This window comes from Triturus cristatus, chromosome 7, assembly GCF_964204655.1.
Source record: "Triturus cristatus chromosome 7, aTriCri1.1, whole genome shotgun sequence".
NCBI classification, from domain to species: domain Eukaryota; kingdom Metazoa; phylum Chordata; class Amphibia; order Caudata; family Salamandridae; genus Triturus; species Triturus cristatus.
This window is the reverse complement of record NC_140590.1, coordinates 1,686,421,378-1,686,448,999: the sequence shown is the minus strand read 5'-3', so window position 1 is coordinate 1,686,448,999 and position 27,622 is coordinate 1,686,421,378. Positions and strand designations below refer to the sequence as shown.

The following is a 27,622-nucleotide window of genomic DNA, read 5'->3' as shown; positions in this document are numbered from 1 at the left end:
TGCGCGAATGGAGAATGTGGGAGAATGCAGGGTTTTGGGCTTCAACCCATTGTGGGTTATGGTTAGCGAGTTGGTTTGGTCACGCGGGGGAAGGGCTGCGAGCTCGTAGAGATGGAGAAGTACAGAGAGACGGTTGAGACAGATATTTCCTTACCCTGAACCTGCAGCGTGTACCGGGCCTCCGCGTGGCTACCGTCGATGTATCTGTGCTCGCACCGCCACTCCCCGCTGTGATCCTCAGTGACGGCATGAAGTATGAGAACCCGCCAACCGGGCTGAAGCCTCCGGGAGCAGGACCGCCGAACTTGGCCTTGGTACCAGCACACCTCTGCAGGGGGCAAGGGGTCCGTGCTGGTGCAGATCAGGGTGACAGAGGCCCCTGGAGCTAGGAGACTGGAGGGATTTGCCATCACTGCAGAGGAGAGACATAAACATCTTACCATCCATGGAGAACTCCAAGGAAAAAGCCAGACTTATATAGGAAACACTCAAAAGGTGATGGGAGGAATGCTTGCAATATTTCTAACTACTGGCAATCGCTCAGGGTTGGAATGCCACCATGCCACTTCAGTTTAGACCCAGCCTCATGCGAATCAGTCTTGGCTCTGCTGCATTAGCAACAGTCCTGCATGAACTGCCAGGCCACGATCTCCCTGAACTGGAACTCAAGCAATCCAAGACAGGTATCGCCCTGATTGGGGCTTATCAGTCCGGTGTAGCTTGGTTCCAGTGCCTCAGTGAGCCCAGGAGCCACATCTGGGCATACCCTTGCCACTTAGGGCAGCACATCAAACATTCAAAAGGTGATGGGTGGATATTTGCAGTAAATCTAACCACTGGCAATTGCTTGGGGTACCATTCCAACCCATCGTTCTTTTGCCCACCATGCCTCCTTGGTTTGGACCCAGCCATACACAAATCAATCTTGACCCTGCTCCAACAGGAACAGTCCACAGCATTAATAAGAGTAGCAAAATTGTTGTCACTAACTAAGTGATGTGTAAATAAGGTCAAAAGGCCAGGTAGGAGTTGAGATTGTTAGTTTAATGTTTTTTTTTTTTAAAACAACAATGCAACTACATAAGGAAAAAATGCTGTTGCATAAAGATTGGACCAAATTCTTTGGGAGTTTGAAAAACGCTAGGATCACTGATTGTAAACTGTTAAAATGTTGCCTACTATTCCCTGTGTACATTTTGTGCCAGAAATTCTTGGTGATGAAGATAAAAATATTGTTAATCCCTAGCCATGTGTAGGCTTTTATGAATTTGTTTGGAAATTCTGCGAATAACCTGAAATTTTGAGCCCTTTGGAGATCGCTGAACCTTAAGAATGATTTAAGTTCTGGTAAAAGTTAAATTATAGTTGAGAGAGTTAGTTGTAAAGAGCAAAGTTAAAACAGTTCTTGAATATTCACAGGAAGCAGACTGTCAATTTCCTAGAACGTAGGCGGCTTGTATTTTTTTTTTTTCAAGACGCAAGAAAGAAACAAGGATTGACAATGCCAGTAGGTATAGTTTATGAATGAACTGTCAAGCCAGACCTAAAAATGAATGTGAGTTAATGAATGCTCTCCTCCCATCTTTGCTGCATCCTGAGAAAAACACTGTAAAATGTCTAGTTATCTGAGACACTGTAATGTGTGGGCCTCTGAGAGTTCAAACTCAGGCAACTGGATAAGCAAAATGCTCTCAGCTGCGAGGAGGGCAAGCACTTTTTTGTGGATGCACACAACTTTGGCCCAATCAAAACATGTACTCCTGACTCCCAACATGTGGGTGGAGCGGACTCAGAATTTCCACATTGCAACATTTACCTAATTGGTAGGAAAAGATGAACTCAAAGATATTTGCAATGACGTTTATCAAAGGTGTGCGACAATTATTACAATCGCAAACCATTGACCAAATGCTAATACCTCAAGTGGGATAGTGTCTATTCGCCAAGTCCATGAGAAATAGCTCTCACCTTGAAAGTGACAGCCACAAGCATCAGGAAGAATAGACAGCCGATGTGACTTGTTATTTTAACTGCAGCTCACTATTCTGTTTATTACACCCTGCCTCGTCTTTCTCTAACAATGTTGATTTATGACTAGGTTGAATGTACGTCTCAATTTATTTATTTACTTATCAGTCTATTTTTTTTAGCTATTTCATTACCTGATAGCCTGGTTTTATTATTTTTGTTATCTCTGTTGATAGTTCATATTTTGTACTAAGACTGACATTTCTGTTTCACAGAGCAGAAATTGTTTTAGAGTAAACTGAAAACTGGAGACTTGACCCGCAGGACACATCTTGATTTTTGAAGTAGTTGCGTTAACCCACCAAGCTGTTGCATAGAGACTGGAATTTCTCACCTGCAGGTTAAAAAAACACCTTGCCCCCTGAGCTGCCTTACTAGGAATGTATGCCCTCCATTTTAGCGAAAGGTGTCTGCAGCAGAAACTTTAACCCATCAAGCTATGGGAAATGGTGTGGAATCTGCCATTCAGATTCCACGCTAGTTTCCAGGGGTGTCGTCCCACTGAGTGTATAAAATGATAACACAACGTTAATAAAGCAACGTTATTATCATTTTATTTTTCTCTATGTAGCCCAAGTTGGGTTAGGGTAGGGCAGGGCTGGGCTTTGTCACAGGGAGAGGGAGGAGGAAGGGTTGTGCACTTAAGTGCGCATGGCGGTTCGGCCAGCCGTCTTGGGCCTGCCAAACCATCATGCGCACTTAGCATGTTCTCCACCAGGCTCTATTGCACAGCCGAATGGAGAACATACACAGGCTCCCACTCCCTGTCTGAGCACCGAACCAGGCCGCTCAGACCAATCACGAAGCTGTTGTCATGCTGGTGACAGCAGCATTGTGATTGGCTTAGGGGAGTCTGGGAGCCTGTGTGCTTCCTGTTTCCGGCATCGGACAGAGGAGAAGCGGTACCCTTCAGGTAAGTGAGCTTTTTTTTTTTTAAATCAAGCCCGCCCCCCTCCACCCGCCCTACCACTACTTTTCAAAAGCTGCCGCCACTGGTTTCTACAGGAGGGAACTTCTTCTCAAAGGGCTATCTTACTGAAGTCCTATCAGTGACCGCTATAAGGTACCTAATTCACAATGAGTCATTGATGGACTATGACATTGTGGAGGACTGTGGAGTACGTTCATGACCCAGCCCCAGCCCTAACTACCTTTTCTGTCTAGACATAGGCCAATTGGTATGTGTCTCAGAGGTTTATTAAGGCTGCAGCATTGTCAGTCACGTTTGTGGTCATTTATTTGGTCTACGCAAGATGAAAGCATTAGTTAGACATGGCTGACTCTGCCCCAGCCATACTAACTTTTAAGTAACAGTCACCACTGATGAATTCAGAACCAAAGTGCATTAAGGGGAGACTGAAAGATTTCTCCGCAGGTCTTTAGCTCCAAAAGGCTGGCAGAGCTGGGGCAGAGTCAGCTGTGTCAGAAGTAAACCCCATCTATTGAATAATCTTACAATTTCCCTACAGGCCATTGGATGGCCTTCACTTTTTCAAGTATCCACTTTAAAGATACTCTTTTAATCCATTTCTGAATTATGAAAGGCACATTTGTCACAGCCTAACCTCAAATCTATGGCTTGCAGCTTTTTGCACAGATCTCTGCAGGAGGAGCATCAACCCACTGAGCCCACCTTACTGCACAGCTGCACTAAACTGTCTTATTTGAAACTTGTGACCAAAGCCCAGGCACCACCCTCATCACCCACCATGGTGTTTGGACAGAATATCTGAGAAAAAATATTGTGTGCGCAAAATATGGTGTCAAGAATAGCGAGGACAAAAAATATTGTGAAGGTAAGTTTCTACAGGTAACAAAAGTTTTACTATACTTAACGCCACATATATGTACCATGTCGATATATATTATTTTTTTACACCATTTGCCAATTGTTATATGACTTAGCCAAAGTTGCCTGTGAGGAACCTAGATAGCTAGATACTTGTTTCGATATTGAAAGATGGTTCTGAGTTAAACGCTCGCTGCTGACATCTGTATGATCTCTGGTCATGACTTTGAATCCCAGCAAGTGCAAGTCAACTTTTCGTCCATCTGAAGTTGATACATCGATCGTCATTCATTTAGATAGTATACGCAAACCTGCCGTGTGCAGCGTTAAACAGCAAACACCTGTGGTAGCAAGGGATAAAAACAAGTTGTTATTTAAACCCATGGTGGTGTCATGTTTTCCCACTCACCCCTGATGACGTGCAGCAGCAAGTGGCACTTCTGCCGCACTTCCCCGTAATGAACCTCCCCGGTGTAATGTCCGGCGTCTTCATACTGGATAGGACTGAGGCGGAGAGAAAAGTCCCCACTTGGAAAGAGAGATCTCTGGATGCTGGCGCGAGGCCGGATCCAACGCCCTTGGAACAGGAGCCCACCAGAACCGATCGAGAGGATGCGCTTACCCTGCCTGAGGAGGAAGAAAGCAGAGAGAGCGGGTCACGGAACCGTGAGAGTTAGAGGAGAGGAGACACAAAAGAAGGACAAACTAGCAACGTTATTCCAAGGGTGACCAACTGTCTGTAAATTTCAAGGACTGTCAGTGATTTGGACCTCACGTCCGTTGTCCGTGAGGATCCCTTTTACGTACACCTTTTGTCCATAATTTTGGGCCTTGCAGGGAGCAGAGCTGTTCCCCTGTGAGAGCCCTCAGCTCTCGGTTGGGGCTGCCTCGCATTCATCCTCGGAGCACAAGAGCAGCTCCACCCCGCCCATTGTCCTTCTGTCTGCCGGCTGGTTGCCACGTACAGAATGACAATGGGCCTGTTTGGGGTGTTACAGCATGTGGTGGGCCTCCTCCTGCCAGGGTCTAGGGCAGGGCATTCTGTTAGGGTTAGAGGGAAGAAATGTACAAAGCAAATGTACAAAGTTAAAAAGAAGATGTTATAGTTTTTACACAGTCTCATCATTTCAGAGCTCAAGCATTTTTATTATTATATATAACTAAGCCATAGTTGATGCTTTTTTATTTAATTTATGCAACTAACATCCAATGACAAAGCCAATAGTCATGGCTTGTTGTAGGTCTAATGTTACTGGATGCAATGATAGAAACAGAAAAATACAAGTCGTGCAGAACATTTTGCTCAGCACATATTTTTAGCTGAGGTGTTTTAAGCCACGCCCTTAATTACATCAGACACGCCCCTTGGAGAGACCCCCAGTTTGTTTATCCCACTTAAGCCCTGGAAACAACACCATGTCACAGTCACCTCAGATCCTGGCGCTCTGCATCCTGCATGACTTATGACTTCCAAGTTTTCAGATTGCCTACATGCAGGGGCATAGTGAACCCTCCCCCACCCCTTGCTTTAGGAACTACAGCGAGGGTGAAGTTCTTGAAGGGGGCCTCTTCTGTCTGCAACTGGATGGGTGGGCGGCTGGGTGAAGGGTGGATGGAAGGATGGGTGGCTAAGTGAAAGGGGAATGGAGAGAGAAAGGGAGGATGGATGGATGAGTGAAAGCATGGATGAATGATTGACAGAATGGATAGGCGAACGGGTGCATGGATGAATGAAAAGAAGAATGTAAAGATGGATGAGTGAAAGGATGCATACATGAGTGAAAGGGAGGGTGGAGAGCTGGAAGAAAGGATGGATGGATGGATGGATGAGTGAAAGGGTGAATGGGTGGATGGATGAGTGACTGGGTGGATGGATGAGTAGGTGAAAGGATGGCTGGGTGGGTGAAAGGGTAAATGGTTGGATGGATGAGTGAATGGATGGATGAGTGGAAGAGTGGATGGATGAGTGAAAGGATGGCTTGGGTGAAAGGGTAAATGGTTGGATGGATGGAGGAGTGGATGGATGAGTGAAATGATAAATTGGGTGGAAGGGTTGATGGATGGATGATGGATGGATGAGTGAAAGGGTAGATGAAGGGATGGATGAGTGAAATGATGGATAGAAGGATAGATGATGGATAGGTATGCAAATGGTTGAAATGGTTTGGATATGGATGGGCACACAGATGGGAGGACAGATTGAATGGTGAAAGACAGAATGATGGATGAAAGAATTATTAGATGACAGAATGTAAATTTGAAATGGTGGACATCAGGGGTTTGATGGAAGGATGAATGGTTAGATCCTTGGACAAGAGAGCTCTTCTGGGAAGGGTTGAGATGACTTGCTTTGCTTTCTTGGTACCATAAGAGCTTTTCTTCAAAGTGGGAGGTATTGAAATTTTCTGGCTACTCTCTTGCCTATGTGTTACTATTCTGTATTTGCTGTGCGCTTATGTGTGGGGTCTATACATCATGCATATGACATTTTGAGTGACACCCAACTGCTACTTGAATGTAATTAGTAATGTTTACATGTTTTGTTTTAGGTGTAAGGTTTTAGGGAGAGCTTCATAGTGCCATGAGCTGTGCTTGAGATGCATATTCTGTTTATAGCAATAGGCAAGGCGTCAAAAATAAACTATGTAATAGTGTATCGACAGTGTATTCTTTAAGAACGCTGCAGAGAAAAGCACCTTTATGACTGCCGTCAGCTTGTGTAACTCTCTGCGAAGCCCCCCATAAGAAAAGTCAGATTCCATATTTTAAGTTCCACTTGCTGACACACCCATAATGCGTTCCCTATAGTGGGTTCATCACAGCAATCCTCCCTTTAGTTCACCTATGCGTGCCGCTTTACATCTCACAATGGCACTCAGATATGAGATGCTAGTAACAAAGTGTATCCGAGCAGATCTTTCGGACCACTTCTCTCACCAAACATGCCTGCTCAGGACCCTGATTTGTAAACAAAATATCACACTGGACAACCCAGTGTGGTAACCATATAAATAGATTATTATCATACGAAATGCCACAAAAAGCCCTGCACAGGTGCTCAAAGCTGCACGCATACTGAAAAACTGTGAAGTGCACGAATGTCTCAACCTAATATAAACGTATTTTGACTTGTACTTAAGTGGTTGTCTATTTATTCACTTTTATACTTTCGCGCAACTTCCTCTGATGTGTCTGTAAAACGTACCTTTTGTCCCGAAGTTTTGTCCTGAACTTTGACCTTCTGTCCTGAAGTTTTACACTTACCGTCCTGAATTTGCACCCATGCTAGTTGGACACCCTTGTTATTCCCCCTGCGGCAATTTACTCATGTTTACACATTCATGCTCAAACGCTTCATGAAAACAAGAAATTTGGCCCCAGGGCGTGCTTCGAGTCCTGGGAATTTGATTGTGTCCTACCAAAATAATGCAGAATCTCTCATTTTTCTGTCATGCAAGAAGAACAGTCCCCATTTACTACACAAGATTAAACTACACACCACCACATAGAATCCATTACAGCGAAAAATCACTGCTGAGAATAGCAAACAGAAAATACTACTACAAGAAATACACTTATTCCAAACATAAGTGTGCCAGCCCTAATCCTAACAATTATTGTTACACAAACCATAACGGTAGCACTTGTCCTAGATCTAACTAGAGGCTTAAGTCTAAAGCTTACACTAACACTAAACCTGCCCCTTAGAACTATCCTAGTCCAAACATAAACATACTCTAACCCCTATGTATGCCCCTTCCCCTTCCCCAGCCCTCAACCCACTCTTACTCCTAACCCTTGTTCCTAACCTAAATACTAACCATAACCCCGTCCGTAACACTAATCCTGCCCCTAAACTTGACTCTACACCTACCACCGAGGGCTCCATTTCGACTCTGGCTACTCACAGGCTGGCCTTTTAGGTTTGGTGGGCTTTGTTTGCCACAGGCGGCCTTTTAGATCTAGAGTTTCAAAAAGGTTGGCTTTTAAGAGTTGGGTTGTTTTTTCACCAAAAAGATCCACCCTCTGCCGCAGTAGCTGCTTCAGTAAAAAAAATACCCTGACAGAAGGTCCATCGAGCCACTGCGGCACGGTAGAATGGCAGACTTGTCAACACTTTTCTTCCCAAATACAAACCCGCAAAGCACGGGCTTTGGCTTCCAAAAATAATATGCATATGCTCCAAAGTCCAAGGGGAGTTACATCCAATGTGAGGGTAGGTGGGTCCTGCTTGGTAATGCCATAATGTACAGGGAGAACCCAAACAGGAAAAATCCCTCAGACATAGTGCCCTACTGTCTGCCCTACATTGGACCTGATTTCTGATCCCAAGTCAAATGCCCTTGTTTAGCAGGTAGGGTTTTACCCACAGTGGTGCAGGTGACAATTCTGCCTTTGTTAACACGACCCACTCTCACTAAACCTCTTTATAGGGCTGGAGATGCAAGAGGTGGGTGGAGGGAATAGCTGACAAATGTTGTGTCCATCCCATTACCTGCAACCTCTAGAGGACCCCTTAAAGCTAAAACTAAGGCTAGGCCGAGTCCCCCCTTAACCTAACCCTACTCTTAACCCTAACACTGCCATTACTGTATCCTTAATTTCAGTAGTAATCTTAATCCTAATGGTGGCAATCTCAATGGAGTGCTAAATAAGTACCTCTACCTTTGTATTGTGAATCCTTAGTGGAGGGGTGGACGAGGGGTCTTACAAATATCCACTTATGTAACTAGAGGAAAATGATTGTTTTTGTTTTCACTTTGTGAAGTGGAAAGAGAAGAAAGACATATTTCTCATGAAGTTATGACAGACGAGTTTTTAAATGGTTACAGAGTTCCTATTTCAGCTAGATAATGAATGCTGACAAACATTTTTACTTCCACATATTTTCCATATTGTGTTTCACACCAGGATGAAAATTGAATACTTTGCGATGAGGAAAAACAGAAGCAAATCTTTCTGTGTGATTCTTTGAGCCTGCCATGGAAATTACTTTTGTGGGCGTAGAACGTCATCTGCGTTACCTGCTACTCTACTCCTCATGACACTCACCTAGTTATGTTTAATCTATTTAAGAGTAAGTAAATTAAACACAAGTAGTCCATGATTATTCGAATTTACACTTCATTCTTTTTATTTGTGAATCTATTACATTTTTGGGACCATTATTTCTTTTTCAGAGTCAGGCTCATAATTAAAAATGGCATGACTTCTCCTCCCCTCCTCCCCCCCACACCCATAGCAAATAAGTAAATAAATACATAAATAAATGGAAAATGTTGTAGAGGAGGAACAATGCTGGAAATGTATCATGAGACCATTATTGAAAAGGGAAAAAAACAAAAGAAAATGGAAAAGCAAAACCAGAAAAGAAGAAGACAGAAAGTAAAAATGGAAAGAACAATAAAGAGAGAAAAGGAAAAGAGTAAACAGAATAGAAGCTAAAAGAAGAGAAAAGCAACACTGAGAAAGAAAAAGTTGAAGAGTTGAGAGAAGGAAATAAGGGGGAAATAATATAATGAGAAACAAAACAAGGAAAAAAGAGATTAGCAAATCTAAAGGGAAATATAAAGGGTTCAGCTAAGAGAGAAAACTTTAAGGACGCAAACCATGAGGAAAACAATGAGAAACTGAAAAATCAGAAAAATTGGAAAAAGAGAAAAAGGTAAAATAGAGAAATAAACAAGGAGAGTAATAAGAGCTAAAGTAGAAATCAAATGTATGGAAAGTAAGCAGCACTAAAACTAATACATTCTGAAAGATAACCAGGAAACACATTTACACAAGTAGAGAAGTGATAGAAGAAAGTAGAGGACAATGAGCAGCTAGAAGAGACAGCACAAGAGTGTAGTGCATCCTCACATTGCCCAAATGTCCCAGCACCACATGCTCTGCTGTATCCCTCCGCTCATCCATGTAGCATCCCCAGCTCCCTGTGCACTCTTACCCTTCCTCCTTGGACCAGTCTGCAGAGACCCTGGCATACTTCTCACTCCTCCCGGCTTCAAGCTGCTGGGCAGTCAGAGTGCAGGGGAGGAGGGCAGTTGTTCCTTCTTCAGCAAACACCTTCATCCATGGAGATGTCTCAGTGTCCACTAGGAGAGACAGTCACACATCACTCACTGCCTTCTTCAGAAGCCAAATCATAAGCCAGACATCAAAACATGAACAAGGACATAGGTCATCTTAAGGATTTTGGGGGCCCTGGGCCAAATGTATTTTGGGGGTCCCTGCAGGGCCGGACTGGGAACAGAAACCGGCCCTGACAAACTGCTCAGCTGGCCCCCCCTGGGGTGAGGGGGAGTGCAGCCGAGCAGTTTGCGAGTGCCGGTTTGGGCCGATTTTGTTACAGGGGGCCGATATTGCCGACCCCTGGTAACAAAAATGGCCCCCAGGGGCCCAAAACTGGCCCCCACCATAGCGGCCTACCGGGGAAATGCCCGGTGCCTGCTATGGCCAGTCCGGCCTTGGGTCTCTGTGCGGACCAGCGTTGAACTTATGATCCTGTTTCAGCTCTCTAATTTCCTTTTTAGCCAGAACACAAACAGTGCGCAGACACACTGGTCCAAATTTTTAATGTGTGTATAGTTAATATTGAGGAATAGTGATGTATGTCTTCAATATTGTGACTCAGCTGCAGCTCATTAATATTTCTGCAAATAATCTCTGTGACATCCTCCCATCTCTCATATCTGAGATCCTGTTTTATGGATGTTGCATGAAACAAAAACACAATTGTCTGCAAAATGTCTGAAATAGAATCTCACGCATTACCCAGACTAAAATTAAATAAGAAGAAAATGCTATTTGCAACAATCTGTTTAAGAATTACTCAAGGTCATCAGTGCAAGACTCTCTACAGAACAGAGCTGGCTCTATCAAGGGACCCATTGAAAGGCGGGGGCCCCGAGCCAGAGCCCACTTTGCCCATGCCTTAAAACGTCTCTGCAAGGACAGGCTGGAGACATCATGGATGCATCCTTGAAAAGCATCATACTGCTATGTACTTGAATTATTATTAATGTAGGAATCAAAGTGCTGTACATAATGCGGCAATAGGAGACTGGCACAAGATCACATACGTCTTTGACATACACACCTACAATACATTTTAGAATTGCATGTCACGTATATACATTTTAGGCTCAATGAGATGAAGCAATTAGCTCAGAATCACACAATTTGTTTGTGAAAAATAGAGGCTAAGATTCAAACTAGATGGCCAGGTTCCAAACTGTGTAGCTTAGTTATTAAACTATATGAAATCCTTAACAGACGTGATGGTTGAGATATAAAAACAAAAAAATACAGCATTTTGCCTTTTGTGTTATTGTTATGGTTTACATCACTAGTTCAACAAGCACTGGCAAAGCCAAAAATTGCATCTATATGGTTGCAAGGAACACAGATAAAGGTAGTGAGAGGGTTACATACCACAAGGGGGTGTGGGAGAAAAGAAGCAATATGGACAACAGGGGGTGGGGGTTTGGGAAGAGACAACACGACAGGAAGAAGAGAAAGAAAAAAAGAAAAACAGAACCTCAATCACAAGGTGAGCAACTGAAGGACACTAATCAAAAGGAAAGCCAACCGTAATTGGTCCATGCTCCTCTCGAAAAAAGAGGAAGTGAAACTGCCACATGCTGGTCAATTAAGAGGCAGAAAATAAGAGTGACAGTCAAGCCAGTGAATGGTAACTAGAGGGCGAACTCCAAGCCCCTTGTAATATACAATATCTCTCGCAAGTGACCACGCAAGTGTGCAGTCTTAGGCGAGACCTTAAACACTACTGAAAAGGTTTGCTTTAACATACAAAAAAGTATATATTCTGCCATGGCTCCTTCTTCATATGCCAGTGTTTTTATTGCTGCAGAGAACAAAACGTAACATGGGAATTTCGTGATACAAGCCCCGTAGACAGATTTCACATAGTAAGGTACATTTATCAACTGGACACTGGGTTAGAGTACTCACTCGAATATAGTCCCACCCAGCAGACTTTGGATGAACGTTTTAGTAAGAGTTGATGGATGGAGAAGTGGGTGGACTGAGCAGGATTTACCGGTGGATGAAGGGAGAGGGTATTGATGGCTGGGGTAGGTGGTGTATAGGTGGAGGAGTAGGCAGAGGGTGGATGCATGAATGGATGGAGGCTTGGAGCATAAGTGGAGTAAGTAGAGGGTGGGTGTGTCTGTGGATGGATTAGTTGGATGGGTGGCGGAGTAAGCAAAGGGTGGATGTGTTGATGGATTGAGCAGTTAGTGGATGACTGGAGGAGTACATAGAGGGAGGATGATTGGATGGATTGGGCAGTTGGTGGTTGAGTGGAATATTAGGTGGAGAATGGATGAATGGAGGCGCGAATGAAGGTTGCAAGAGAGGTGGAAAGGAAAAGTGGGCAGAGGTTGTATTATTAGTAGTATGAAGATGTGGTTGGGGTAGACAGGTGTCATACTGGAGGCTACGGGGGAGGGCAGGTGGTGGGGTGAATGAATGAATGAATAGATGGATGCCTTGTTAAGGCAGTACTCCACCACACACTTTATGTGCATGTTGGTCGCTCCCGTCCTTACCTGCAGCGGAGGAGCCCAGGGTCATTGCAGAGAGAAGGAGCATCACATCTGGAAGCCTGAGGTGTCTCCCCAAGGGCAGCATGTTTCCCCTCTGGAGCCTTCCTCTGTTCTCCACCTGCTTTCTTCTCTCACTAACACCACTCCAGACTTCCCCACACCTCTCCTCCGCTCTCTTTTTCTAGTACTCACTCTCTGCGCCTTCCCTCGCTTCCTAACACTTCCCCTCTCTCCGTCTCCCTCTTTCCACTTATTGTATCTCCTTTTCGCTTCTCTTTCCCAAATAGCCAGTATCGTTCACACCCTCTCTTTAATGTTTCTGATCTCCTGCTTTTCCTTGTTAGTGCGTTAGATTTCCTATTCTGCTCTTTTTGCACACTGTTTCGAAGTGCGCTCTTTATCCCCTGCTTTCTTTCTTCTCTTCCTTCCTTTCTTTCTTTCTCTTTCTTTTTTTCTTTCTTTCTCTCTCCCTCTATAATCCTCTATCTCTATGTGCTGCTGTCTGTCTTTCTCTTCTAAATCTGACCCCTGCTTCCTTACGCTCTGGGTTAATAAACCTGTATTATGCCGCTCTCTGTTTCGGTAAGTGGGCAGCCCTCCCTCCTCGTGCTGAAGGGTGACGTCAGAGCCAGGCTGGTTCCCGCCAATGGGGCAGCAGCGAGGAGCGTGGCGGGGTCCTGTCACAGGCGGCACGTGCGCGCACCCAATAACCCACTCCTGGAAAACTCTCTGAGCTGGCGAAGCATCCCTTTGCGGCTGTGGAAAGAGTGAGGCTGCTCCTGCGCATGCGCCTTCTTACTGGACTGTCGCTTCCCACACGCCTCCCCACACTTCACAGCGCTAAAATCTGGCTCGCGGATGACACAAACAAGAGTCTCAACCGATGAAATGCAGCTTGTGGGGGTCATACCTGGGAAGCTTCGGTGCAGGCATGGTAAATGGCCTGTTTCGCCTGTGTGGACATAGGAAAAATCATAACATTGATAAAATGCTTTACAGTGCCTTACATTTTAATTCAATATGTAAATAAAAAACATGCAGATACATTGACATAAACGGACACATATAAAGTAAATAAAATAAAAAAAGAACAATATCGAATCCGCTTCTGCCTTCCTCAGGTAGTGTCAAAGAGTTTGCTCTGTGAATATTCATACGAAATAAAATGTATCGCGGATTGAAATGGCTTATTAGATTTTTGGATCAGCGCACACAAACTATTAATCTAGGCCCATTTCGCTCACGTACTGTGAAGCTCAGTAAGGGGGTGCCCCAGGGCTCATGTCTAAGCCCGACCTTATTTAATATTTATGTGACCCCCCTTGCTAAAACTATTCAAAAGTTTGGCTTTGAGCCATTTTCTTATGCAGACGGCACTCAACTACTCCTATCTTTTGATAAATATAGGGAGTTAATGGATCAACGTTTTGCGGAAGGCATGACTGCCATAGCAGAATGGCTGACGGACCACTTTTTGCAGCTAAATGTGGCCAAAACTGAAATTTTGTTGTTTGGTCTTGCACTCACCTCGTGGACGCCTGGATGGTGGCCGGCGGTGTTGGGCCCCGCCCCCTCTCCTACTTTGGTGGCAAAAAATTTAGGAGTTCAGTTGGACATACGGTTGTCAATGAAAGATCAAGTTATGACCACTGCTGGGACCTGCTATCGCATCTTGAGTATGCTGCGCAGAGTGTTCATTTGGCTGCCTCTGACAGTACGCAAAACCTTAGTTCAGGCTCTGATAATCGGTCGCCTTGACTACTGTAATGCCTTATTGGCATCTGCAAAGGAGGCTTTCCTTAGTAGACTACAGGTTGTCCAAAACATGGCCGCATGCTTAGTCCTTAGTAAACCACCTCGTACCACCACTGAGCCACTTTTTAAGTCACTTCACTGGCTTCCTATTCGCCAGCGAATTAAGTTTAAGCTCTGTTGCTTTGCACACAATGCAGTCTTTGGCAAATGCCCTGGCTATATGGCGGATAAGTTTAAGTTGTATCGCCCAAACCGGAATTTGAGGTCAGAAAATAGAGGTTTTCTGGTGGTTCCTCGTTTTAAGAAAAGTCGAACTGGAGGCAAAACAGTCGCCTTCCTGGCCTCTAAACACTGGAACTCCCTGCCAGAGGTCCTGCGGAATTGCTCTAGCTTGATGCGTTTCAGAAAACTCCTCAAGACGGAATTATTTAAGATCTAAGCCTTGTAAAGCCATGTCAGCCTGCTCTGTTTGTCTATGCTAGCGCGGAGATACCCCTACGGGGGTGATTCCTGCGCTTTATAAATCTCGTACATACATACATTGCAGACAGAATTAATGCTTAAAGCACTCTTGAGTTCTGGACGGATACAGAGGCAGTGCGGGAAACTCTCATCGCTGTTAGTCCTTAGTGGTAAACCAAGGAATACGTTAAAATGATACACCTCCCCAGAGGAGGCGTAACGAGGAGAAATATCTTAATTTTTCCTCGTTTTTTTCCTCTTTATTTGTGTGCTGCATCCTCAACACACATAGAGGGAAATGCCTCTCAGGATTTTTGTTTTTTTGTGCAAGAAGTTATCCCTTCCTGCACAAAAACAATCCTGCATGAAACGCAGACCCTCTTGTCCCATGGTGCAAGGGTGCCTGCATTGGCGCTAGGAAGCCAAAAGTCCGCCAGCTCAAGGAAAGGACAGGATTGCGCTGTACAATGTAAAATACAACACATTCCTGAGCGCAGCGCAGCAAGGTGGATTGCTGTGTTGCATTGTTGAATTTTTCGTAAATATGGCTGATTATGTGTTTAATCTGTTAATTCACAAGACATTTTTACTGTTCAGTAATCTTGAAATTCTCAGTAAAAATCTGATCCTCTCCTAAAGAAAGGTATTTTTTACTGGAAGCTCAATTAAGGTTTTTAAAATGAGAACAAAGTGTTTTCCATTTTTAGCTAATGTTATCCTTTACTGCCAGAACATTAACACTTCTTTATTTTATTTTTATTTTATTTGCAGGGTTTTATATAGCGCTGGCTAGACCCGGAGGTATCAGACACTTTACATGAGGATCCGCGAGTTACAAGTTACAAAATTACATCAGTTACAGGAGCTTATTAACAAAAAGCATAGCCTAACGAGGACAACATAATAAACAGTGTGACACAGTAACATGAGTAACTAGAGCATAGCATATGGGGCAAAGAAGGTAGAGGGGTAAAAGTAGAAAGGGGAAAGAAACGCAGAATCGGGTCATGCAGTAACTCCACCGGGCATCGGCCGCGCTGAAATTGGCTCCGCAGTCGGCAGATCTTCGGAGATTTGTCAGGAAGGCGGGGGAGGGAGGAGACACAATGGAGAGACGAGGAAAACTGTGCCCAATGTCCGGCTGGGTAGGTGACGGCCGAGGGGGTAAACCAGAGCCAATCTCCTCTATAGCTCTCTGGTAGCTCAACAAGGCAACGGCCACGTTGCTCGGACTCCACGGTCAGCACACTATTAACGGTTCATCAGAAGATTTAAAAACTCAATCACAGGAGTTAGAGAGTCGAAGGACCCCAATCCAAGTAACCCCAGGTGTGTAAAAAGGTCTGAGGACGGGGTAGATTCCAGGGGATAAGCCCCAAAAGCCAATCCTTAGCCATCTTGGGATCCACCGATGCCTCACTTCAGGCATACTCAATTCATAGTGATTTAAAAACCTTTTTCTAATTTATTTCTACAGTATGTGTTCACTAAATTTATGTTTCACCAACACAACTTTGAAAAAGCGTTTTGGGTAATAACCACTTCTGCTTGAATCTTTTTGGCTGTAGTTTTATTATGTGCTGCAATTTTTTTATATAACTTTTTTTTTCAAAGTTGTTTGAAATTAGTATGTAAATTAGTGCTCCTGTAGAGTCTTTTACGTCCTCTTACACGTAGAGTCTTTTATGTACGCTTAGACGCCGTTGTGAACTGGCCCCAAAACATGCAAAATGGTAATAAAATGGGATTGTTCAGGGAATGTTCATATACAAGTAGTGCAAATTGGAAAGTCTGCGCCCTCCTTGTAATTTTATTATTAGGGAGTTGGAGGTTTTGGGGTTAATTGAACAAGGTATGTAAGAGTTGTAAAAGAGTACTTCTGTCAGTGGTGGGCAGTAATTTGAGTGGGGGAGGGGCAGCAAGGCTTCACACGCACACAGGCACACTCCTGTTTTCACAAGCACACACACACACAGCAGTTCACAGCAGGCACTCACAAATATACATACATTCATACATTTACACATGCATGCATGCATACACCAAACATTTTAAAAAATAACACTTACAGGGCCGCAGTGGTGATCTCTGGTGCGGGAAGGAAGCCTCCGTGGGGCTGCCATCTCCTCTCATTGGCTGACCTTGTTATGGGGGGAGGCGGCAGTCCTTTACTCGTCAGAGAGTGGGGTGGGGTCAACGAGGCTGCTGACTCCACCCACTCTGTAACGAACTTCAGAGCTTAAAACTGAAGCATCCAGGTCCGAGGCTATCGGTGACACTCCCACTCGCCATGAGGAAAGGTCCACTTAGCGCTTTGCTGGGCTGCGGAGACCACGCCCACAGGGCTGTGATATCTTCAGTCCAGCAAAGTTCAGCTCAGACACAAACGACCCTGCGCATTTAGTGCAAATACAGTGCCGGCCTGCCTGACCAGAACAAGAAGAGTGTCTGTCAAACTGACCTCTGCTCAACCTGACACACACTCTTCAACCCCGATTCACAAAGGTAAGACCTGAAGTCTAACTTTAGACCTGAAGTCTAAGGGCCAATTCACAAAGGTAAACTTAGACCTGAAGTCTAACTTTGCACCCGAAGTCTAAGTTTAGACTTGAAGTCTAACTTTGTACCTGAAGTCTAACTTTAGACCTGAAGTCTAACTTTGTACCTGAAGTCTAACTTTAGACCTGAAGTCTAACTTTGTACCTGAAGTCTAACTTAAGCCTGGAAGTCTAACTTTGTACCTGAAGTCTAAATTTAGACCTGAAGTCTAACTTTGTACCTGAAGTCTAACTTTAGACCTGAAGTCTAACTTTGTACCTGAAGTCTAACTTAAGTCTGGAAGTCTAACTTTGTACCTGAAGTCTAAATTTAGACCTGAAGTCTAACTTTGTACCTGAAGTCTAACTTTAGACCTGAAGTCTAACTTTGTACCTGAAGTCTAACTTTAGACCTGAAGTCTAACTTTGTACCTGAAGTCTAACTTAAGTCTGGAAGTCTAACTTTGTATATGAAGTCTAAATTTAGACCTGAAGTCTAACTTTGTACCTGAAGTCTAACTTTAGACCTGAAGTCTAACTTTGTACTTGAAGTCTAACTTTAGACCTGAAGTCTAACTTTGTACCTGAAGTCTAACTTAAGACTGGAAGTCTAACTTTGTACCTGAAGTCTAACTTTAGACTTCAACTCTGAATTTACCTTTCTTGAATCGGGACCTTCATGTTTGGAAAAAGGTTGGGGCGCGGCCTCTTCACCATTAAGGAAGGGTCGTTGTTGACCTCTGTAGTACTTCTCACACTGATAATTAATTTTGTGAAACAGTCCATTGTGATTAACATTTGGAATGTTTTCTTAGATAATAGGCTGAGCCTGAAGCACATCTTTAAAAAGGCGTTTATAGGTGCAAATTTTTACTTGCAGCTATTATTGGTTATATCTGCGGTCACAAATACGTTTTTATCAACCAGTGTTAGGCGCTTACAAAATTATCTTTAAATTCAGCTAAACCTATGATGGTTCTAAAAGTAAGAAAGAGTCTTTTTTCTGCAATGCATGCTGGGAATACAATGGTGTTTACATGCCTACTTGTGCTTTGGGAGAGTGTGTGGCCAAAGAAGTCCATGGCAAAGAAATTGTTTCATACTGCTCACCAATCCTGGAGAAACTAGTTGTGAACAGGGATAGCGCATCTTGGATTCCATGTTTAATCAGTCCCTGGGAAAAGAGGTGAAGGGTAACCAAAGAATGGTCATTGCAGAAGGAAAATAATAAACCTCTGCATACATTTTCCTTAAAAAAATATCAGTGCAGTTGGAAACCTTGGGGATGAGAGAGCCTGTGAACAAGGGCAGAACTCTGGGCACAATATAAGTCTTGAGTGCTGGTGGGTAGGGTTGGCAGCATCTGAGTAAGCATTCTTCAAAGTTATTCTTGGGCATGATCAGTTTGTATCCGCGAACCTTATGGCGAGAAATGCGAGGACCTGGGTCGTGGATGCACCGCGCCATCAGGACGATGCGCCAGTCCCGAGGACTACAAAAGCGATGCAGGTCTTTGCAACGGGTCCAATCAACGCAGCGATGTGGCGGTTCTGCTCAGAGATGCGCTCCTTAGCAGAGAACATGCACTTGTTCTGCTCAGGGAGGTGCTGCTCAGCAGAGAAGATGCGTCAGTTCCACTGCCAAGCACTAAGGCCCACTTCCAAGGGTTCAGGACGGGGTGGCACTACTTGACAGTGTAGACTTCCAATAGACATAGTCTCGGTGCAGGTGCAGGTGCAATGTAGGTGGAATCCTATTATGTCCCTGAGGCTTTATATCAGGAGGCCAGCCAGCTAGCTCTTGGAGTCACTCTAGGTTCCTGGATCAAGAGATGTATGTCCAGTTCTTCTCACCCAGGCAAAAGGGCAGCAGGTCAGCACAGCAAGGCAGAAGTTCTTTCAGAGCAGTTGTCCAGCAAAGTGGCAGACCTTCAGCAGCACAGCAGTCCTTCTTCCTGGCAGAGTATCCACAGGTCCTGAAGTGTACTGAAGTTGTGGTGTCTAAGGTACTACCTTTATACACCGTTGTGCCTTTGAAGTTGGGGGAAGTTTCTAGAGGCATGTCATTGAAGTGCACAGATGCCCTGCCTTCCCTGCCCTGGCTCCAGACTAACTACAGGGGGTATTCACCCCCCTTGTGTAAAGAGTGGACACAGCCTGTTCAAGTGTAAGTGAGGCTGGGCCCAGCTCCTCCTTCTCATCCTACCAGTGATGGCCGATCTAGTCACACCTAAGCTCCCATTGTGTGTGGCTGTCTAGGAGGAATACACAACATCCAACTGCTAACTACACCCAGTCATGTGACCAGAGACAGGCTGCAGGCACCAAGTACTTAAGGCAAGAAAATGCCAAATTTCTAAAAGTCGCATTTTCAGAATTGTAATTTAAAATCCGACTTTACCATAAGTTAGGATTTTAAATTAGGATTCCAGAGACACCAAACACTGGACCAGGTAACTCTTCCCATTTGGAAATTACACTTCTAAAATGTAATAATGCAACTCTATTGTTAACCTATGGGAGAGATAGGCCTTGCAGTAGTGAAAAATGAAGTTAAGAGTTTTTCACTACCAGAATATGTAAAACTTAAAAGTACATGTCCAACTTTTTAAATATACTACCCCCTTCCCTTGGGGCTGTCTAGGGCCTACCTTATGGGTGACTTATATGTACTAGAAAGGAAGGTTTGGGCCTGGCAAAAGGTTAATTTTGCCAGGTCGAAATGCATACTTACCCCCCCCTTCGCAGCCAAAGTCACAGAGAAGATCATCAACATCCAGCTAACGAACTTCATCGACTGGATCCGCTCCTTCCTCACTGGCCGAACCCAAAGAATCAGACTCCGCCCTTCCTCTCCGAACCCACAGAGATCAACTGCGGAGTACCCCAAGGACAGTCGCTCAGCCCCACGCTGTTCAACATCTACGCGTCCCCCCTCGCTGCCATCGTCAGACAACATGGACTCAGCATAGTATTCTACGCCGACAACACCAACAAGCTCATCCTCTCCCTCACGGAGGATCCCTAAACCACCAGACTTAGCTTCCAGGAAGGAATGAAAGACGTTGCATCCTGGATGAGCAGCAGCTGTCTGAAACTCAACTTGGAGAAGATCGAAGCCCTCATCCTCGGACCCACCCCCTCAGCATGGGACAACACCTGGTGGCCCACCGCCCTAGGCAACCCCCCCACTCCCACGGACCTTGCCCAGAACCTCGGCATCATGCTCGACTCTTCCCTCACCATGACCAGACAGATCAGCACCGTCGCCTCCACTTGCTTCAACACCCTCCGCATCCTTCGCAAGACCTTCAAATGGATCACCGCTGAATCCAGAAAGACCGTCACCAGAGCACTCATAACAAGCAGAGTGGACTACGGATACGCCCTCTACGCCGGAATCAACAAATCCCTGCTCTGTGAACTCCAGACCATCCAGAACACAATGGCCAGAATTGTCCTCAGCATCCCACTACATGAACACATCACCCAGCACCTGCAAGACCTCTACTGGCTCCCCGTCGAGAATAGAGTAACCTTCAAGCAAATCCCTCCACAACACCGGACCCCAATACCTCAATGAAAGAGTCTCCTTCCACGTACCCAAGAGAGACCTCCGCTCTGCCGACTGCACCCTCGCCAGTGCATCTGCAGATCCAGAGTGGGTGGAAGAGCCTTCTCCTACTTTGCAGCAAAGACCTGGAACGAGCTCCCGATCATCATCAGACGCTCCCCCACTTTGGACACCTTCAGAGAGAGCCTCAAGACCTGGCTCTTTGGCTAATCCGGAGCTGCACCCACCCTCCAGCACCTTGAGACCTTCACGGGTGAGTAGCGCGCTTCACAAATCCCTGATTGATTGATTGAGTTTAAGCTGCACATATAGACTCTGCAATGGCAAGCCTGAGCCATGTTTAAAAGGGCTACTTAATTGGTTGGCACAATCAGTGCTGCAGACCCACTAGTAGCATTTAATTCACAGTCCCTGGGCACATGTAGTGCACTTTACTAGGGACTTATAAGTAAATTAAATATACCAAGTGGGTATAAGATAATGCTACCATGTTTTGGGCAAAGAGCAAAAGCACCTTTGCACTGGTTAGTAGTGATAAAGTGTACAGAGTCCTAGAGCCAACAAAAACGAATTCAGCAAAGATGGAGCAGAGAAGGCAAAATGTTTGGTGATGACCCTACAGAAAGGGCCAGGTTTAACAAGCGGGTAAAGCACAGGGAGCAATAATTGAAACATCTTTATAACACATATCAGATACAGGACAGGCTCAAGTGCGACAAGCTTCCCATAACATATCTATCACATACAGCAGCAGTGCAAGCTTCCCTCACACACACAGCAGATGCAACAGAGGTGATAATAGGTCAAGTTTCCCTGACATACATACCAGATTTACAACTGGTAGTTGTAGCACCACTTTCCTATAAGAGATCCATCACATAAAGCAGTAGTCAAAGCTTCCCCACACACGCAGTATTTATTTATTTATTTATTTATTTATTTCTTGTGACTTGTATAGCGCACTATAACCCAGGGGTCTCTAAGCGCTTTGTTAGGATCAGCTATACAATAAAAAGATGCATCAGATTAAAATTTAGCGGCCACCCCACGCTTGCTGGAAAAGCACAGTTTTTAATTGCTTGCGGAAGGGCATTAGTTTCTTTTCATTGCGGAGTTTCAGCGGTAGTTTATTCCACATAGCTGGCAAAGTATGTGAGAAAGCACGCCCACCCACAGTGGTCAGTCTACAGCGTGGCTGAACCAGACATATGGAATCAGCAGATCTAAGCACCCTCCCTGGTTTGTAAAGGGACAGGCAAGATTTCAGATAGGTGGGTGCTCTGCCATGAAGCGCTTTGTGTACAATGCAGAGCCCCTTGAACATTAGCCTCTGCCTAACTGGCAACCAATGGAGTTCCCACAGGAGGGGGGATGCCTGGGTACTCCTTGGTTTCTTGAAAATGAGCCTGGCAGCATCATTCATGACCGTCTGCATTCTGTTTAAGAGGCCCTGTGGGAGTCCTATATACAATGAATTGCCATAGTCCAGCCTAGCCAAAATCATTGCAGAAACCGCGCTCCTTAGGGTGGAAAAAGAGAGCAGCGGGGAAACTTTCCTGAGTTGGCGAAGGAGACCGACGCAGCAGCCCACCACAGCTGTGACTTGCTTTTTCATGGACAGCTTGCTGTCCACCTGGATGCCCAGGCTTTTAACCACCTCAGCCGGTTCTGGAGGCGTGCCCAACTCCCCAGGCCAGAAACGGTCACACCAAGGGTTGCCAGCGATGGTAATCGGCAACACCTCGGTTTTGTCCGGGTTGATTTTTAGGGAGTTGCCGGACATCCAGTTAGCTGTACTTCTCAAAATGTTTTGCAGTCTGGTAAAGGCATTCTGGCTATCCTCCAGCTGGATAATGATCTGGGTGTCGTCTGCGTAGTTATATACCTGACAGTCCATTTGATTAAGCATTCGAATCAAAGGCTGTAGGTATATGTTGAACAATAGGGGTGACAGAGCAGACCCTTGTGGGACTCCGCAAGTGATCGAGGTTGCGGTAGAGAGCATGTCACCTAATTGCACTTTCTGCGTCCTCCCTTGAAGGAAGGATGTGAACCATGCCAGTGCTATGCCCTGAATGCCGAAGTCCCTCATCCGCGACAGTAGTTGTGCATGACACACGGTATCAAATGCCGCGGAGAGGTCCAACAGCACCAGGGCCCCCGGGATTTTCTTGTCTGCTCTGTTCCTAAGTTCGTCTACGATTGACAACATAACCAGCTCCGTGCTGTGATTCGCACGGAAGCCTGCTTGATTCGGCTCTAGCAGCGTGTTGCTTTCCAGATGTTCTGAAAGGGTGATAAGGACATGCTGCTCCAGGACCTTCGCCAAGAATGGTAACTGGGAAATTGGTCTGAAGTTCTTCAGACATTTTGCGTCTGCCCCCGGTTTTTTTAGCAAGGGAATCAGACGGGCTTCCTTGAAGGCAGATGGCACTTGACCAGTTTGTAGAGAGAGGTTCAGGAGACTCAGCACGTCATCCTCAATGCCCGGGAGTGCGAGTTTGAAGACTTCAGGTGGGCATGGATCCGCCCTAGAGCCGGACTTGACCCGTCCCGTGAGGGATACTAAACTCTCCTTTGTAATCAAGGGTAGATTAGAGAGCGGGATTATAATTGGCAGTATGGCTGGGATATCCACCGGTGGACAGTCAATTTGCGACGTTGCCGTAATTTCAGTGACCAAATCAATGACTTTGTTGGTGAAGAAATCCTGGAACTTCTGACAGTCCTCCTGACTAAAGTCCGGGGGCTGTTCCTTGTTCTTCCTGAGCTCCGTGAGGACTCGGAAGACTTCTTTCTGAGGGTTCGTGGCCGTAGAAATCCTCTCCTCGTAGAACTCGGACTTCCTGGCTATAATCGCTTGCTTATAACCAGCGAGAGCCCGTAGATAGTTACTACGAGAGTCAGGACTGTAGTTTTTCCGCCAGGTTCTTTCCAGTTTGCGTAGCCCACGTTTCTGAGCTCTGAGTAAGTCATTATACCACGGGGCCCCTCGTTTCCTATCCGTACGGTTCACCCTACAGATTGGTGCAACTTTGTCTGTGGCATTCTGAAGTTTGTCCATGAGTGCCCCACAAAGGGCCTCTGGGTTGAGGGGGCAATTGTTGGCAGGGGGGTTGGTGCGAAGTAAATTTATCATTTTATCCCCATCAAACTTATTCCACTTCCTAACTGCCTTCCATCCTCCTTTGGTTATTGTTTTCAGTCTGTCCGCCAAAACCTTGCCTCTCACCAAGTGGTGGTCAGACCATACGCATGGCAGAGCCGCAGCCATGTCCTGGACAGGAACTGTCGTCCACACCAAGTCTAGGGTGTGTCCCTTAGCATGTGTTGGGCCTCTTACTTGTTGAGCCAGATCTAATGAGGTTAACGCCTCATCGATCTGTAACGCCTGACCATCTTTTGGGACCTTCTCCCAATGGTAGTTAAAATCCCCCATTATCATTACCTTGTCATATCTTGAGCGAATGTCCTGGGCCAGTCTTATGAACAAGTCAGGGAAATCAGGCGAGGTCCACGGAGGGCGATAGACTAACAGAATCAGCAGACAATCCGTCCCTGATTGCAACTTAACGCCCATCACTTCCGCGCCTGCCAAATTGTCCGTCAAGACCCTTTCAACCAATAGGCGTGAGTTGTACAGGAGGGCAACACCTCCCCCCCTCTTGGCTCCAGATCTATTGTAGAAAAGTGCCGAAAAGTCGGATGGTAGGGAGGCGACGAGATCCGGCATAGAGGAATCCTCTAACCATGTCTCGGTGAGTCCCAGGAGATCTAGTTCTCCTTCTTCAAGAAGGGTAAACACCTCTAAATTATGTCGTTGCAGGGAGCGTGTGTTAAGGAGGCCAAAGCGTAAGCCGCGGGCCTGACTCATAACCTTACGACCCGGCTGGGGAGTGGGGGCGGACAAGATTCTCTCACGCACAAGAATGTCAACACAATCTGGGCTAATATCAAAATTGCAGGTGTTCAAAGACTCCAACTCACCTCTGGTGTATACCAAGCGAGAACCAGGGGTCGTGGCCCCGGGTCCCGTCTGGTCCCTGATGGGCACAGATGGGCTTGCCTCTGGCGAGCCTGCTGCGCGCATACGCTGTGCGCCTGAATGGTGGCAGGGTTAAGTAGCCTCGAGCGTGCAAGGTGGCCAGGCAGCAACTAGGCTGTCAACCACAATGGCGTCCCAAAGCGGCGCTTCCTCCCCCAAGATGGCTCCCGCCCCAAGAACCCAAGAAAGCAGCTAAAGACCCGCTCAACAGCGGTGCAATCTCCGATTAGAGTGTGGGTATATCCTAACTCAAACCCCACCAGAAAACGGGACCCTTCGAAAAATTTTAAAAGTGAAAATTAATTAATTATTTCCGCATTTAAAAAGCGCTATACTCGCGCTAGTAGCAGCATGTAAATTCTAACAGGAGCAGCCTCAGTATCGCGGCGCTTACCTAGCAAAAGTTATGTTATGTTATGTTAAGTATAGCCAATAATATGCCAAGCTTCCCTGGTACACATTCCATTGTCAATGCTGGCAGGTTTGGTGCAAGCTTCCCTTAGCAGACATATCACATGCAGAGCCGGGCAAGATTCCTAAACACCCTGCACAGGTCCAGCACAGGCTGCAGCAGATACGAAAGGGAGCAGGGTAGAATTTAAGGACGGGGTAGAGATTATCATATTGGGATTATATTCTAGTGAAATGTTAATATTAGAAATATTATTCAAGAGGAAAGAGTGAGACCTGTGGAGGGGCTGCTGAGATGTTTTGTGAAGTTGAGCAGGCAACGGGCTCTTCCACTAGCTCAGCAAAGCCATTTCTTCGAAAAGCACATGGCGGGGGCGTTAAAAAGGGCCCGCAGAAGCATCGATAGGTAGTCCTGAGTCTGAAATGAGTAACAAGGAAAAAAGTTGACAGGCTGTTATTCAGAAAACAAACCGCTGTATGAAGTATGATGGAAACCTAGTGAGGCGAGCGGGCTGTGCGTGCGGAAGGCTCTGTTCTTTTTGATTCATTGTGATACTCAACAGATTTATATCTCTCCTCTGTGGTCACTTCTGGTCATATATGTTGGAATTGTATTGTAATTGCATTTATATAGCGCTTACTACCCCATACAAGGCGTTCAAGATCTATACATCAGGGCTGCATGCTGCTTTGGAATGAAGGTTAGGGTTGGTCCAGTGTTATTGGTTATGGTCAGTTTAGTTATTGGAATTAATCTTGAGCACGCAAGCAAACCATTCCATGCATAAATTACCCTCTCTTTGTGGTAGATTACATTAATGGGGTTAGGTGTTATCATTAGTGGGGGGGTATGTGGATTCATGCTGATGGTTGGTGGGGTTAGTAGATGAGCTTGAGGAGATTATGTATTGTTAGGTTGCAGGGGCATCACTTTCAAAGAGAAAGAGGTTGTGACATTTGAAATGAGTTGTGGGCAATGTTTATAAATACAGTCTTAGAGATCAAGGCACACATACGTGCCTTTGCGAAGGTTGTGGTCAGGGAAAGGAGGCAAGTAGCCACATGAAAGTAAAAAAGGACAGGTGACATTTAGAGGTGGTCAGTAAATGAAATGTTTTCATGCTATATTTAGAAATGTAGAGAGTATTTTTTGGATAGCCTGTCATTTAAGGATACAAAACTAGAGAAAGAAACAGCATAATTTACATGCTAAAATTGTGCAATATTCGGTACTTTTGAGTGAGATGAACAGTTTGTCTAATGCTAAACTGCCACCTCACCTCTGCTCCAGCAAGGGCAGCTGACCATTTCAGCGGTTGGAAGCATAAAGTAATGGCCGGACTCATATACTAGGACATTTCAAGAGCTTTAGGCTGTACTTAAAGGGAGCAGTAACATCAAGATCACAGCAATGTGAGAAAATAGATGGGTAAATAATAAACACATTGATAAGGAGATTATGCATATGCTGGACTAGTTTTCTGGTGACATTCAGCCTGAAGTTTGTCTCACGGTATTAATTTTGGAAACAAAAAGGATCATTTTTGGATGGCCAGGGTTGTGGCACGGCACGAGATGGAAGGCTTCCCCAGACAGTGAAAGTGTATAGCCCTCATTCCTGTAGCTGGAGAGTGGAGATCCAAATACTGACTTGAGTAGTATGGTGACTGGGCGTCCTTTAGGAATTAAATTAAGTTACAAGGGGCGGCAGATTGAACTTGCTGAATCACAGCCCCTTGTGTCTACACAAAGTCTGTCTCTGGAGAAGAGCCAGGAAAGGACATTTACATTCTGCTATCAACAACTACAAAACACACATTTCCAAGACATATGCCCATTTTTAAAGATGTCCATAAACTTGAAAAGCACCTTCAACTCTTCTTTAAGAATTATATTAGCATTTTCTTCTTCCAAACAGCCTCATCCACTCTTTCAAAGAAACCTGTACACCTTTTAGAGAAATAGAGAACACTGTTCAAAAGAATTCCAAGAAGACCACAAGTTTTTACAACGAACTCCCCAGTGCCAGTGCCTTTTCAATTTATTTTAAGCACTTTTTCAAAGACTTGTCTATATGCACTTTTCTAAGAACCCATATATAATTAAACACCTGTGTAGGTCTTTGCACAACAATGTGTGGCTGCAATTTTCTTGGTTAATTGGACAAATTCATGTATTTAGAGCTTTTCATCTTGTTTCACAAAGAAAATAATTCTGCATATCTGGTACAGTGAAATACACACGATTCCAAATTTCTGTCCAGAAACCTAGGATACAAGTGAAATCATAAAAAGTTCAGGAAGGATGGACATTAGTATTACCTATTACATTTTGAAAAAAAGCAGTATTCTGTGGGAATGTTTTGTTATAAATGTTGGCGAAAATGGTACAGAGAATATATTAAAATAATTACTTCCTAATTGTGGCTACACAATCGTTCCCTGGAGGATAT

At 45.1% G+C, this 27,622-nt stretch overlaps 1 protein-coding gene across 1 annotated transcript in view; it reads right to left on the bottom strand.

Annotated features, from left to right (window-relative positions):
- Nucleotides 1–12,916, bottom strand: part of LAG3 (lymphocyte activating 3) — a 35,699-nt gene extending 22,783 nt beyond the window's left edge. Inside the window, exons 1-4 of the mRNA XM_085614616.1 lie at nt 12,391–12,916; nt 9,765–9,912; nt 4,227–4,444; nt 155–412 (exon numbers count right to left, since the gene is read on the bottom strand). Coding sequence (XP_085470742.1) covers nt 155–412; nt 4,227–4,444; nt 9,765–9,912; nt 12,391–12,472 — 706 coding nt within the window. The 5' untranslated portion in view covers nt 12,473–12,916. The remainder of the gene's footprint in view (nt 1–154; nt 413–4,226; nt 4,445–9,764; nt 9,913–12,390) is intronic.
- Nucleotides 12,917–27,622: the final 14,706 nt, after the last annotated feature.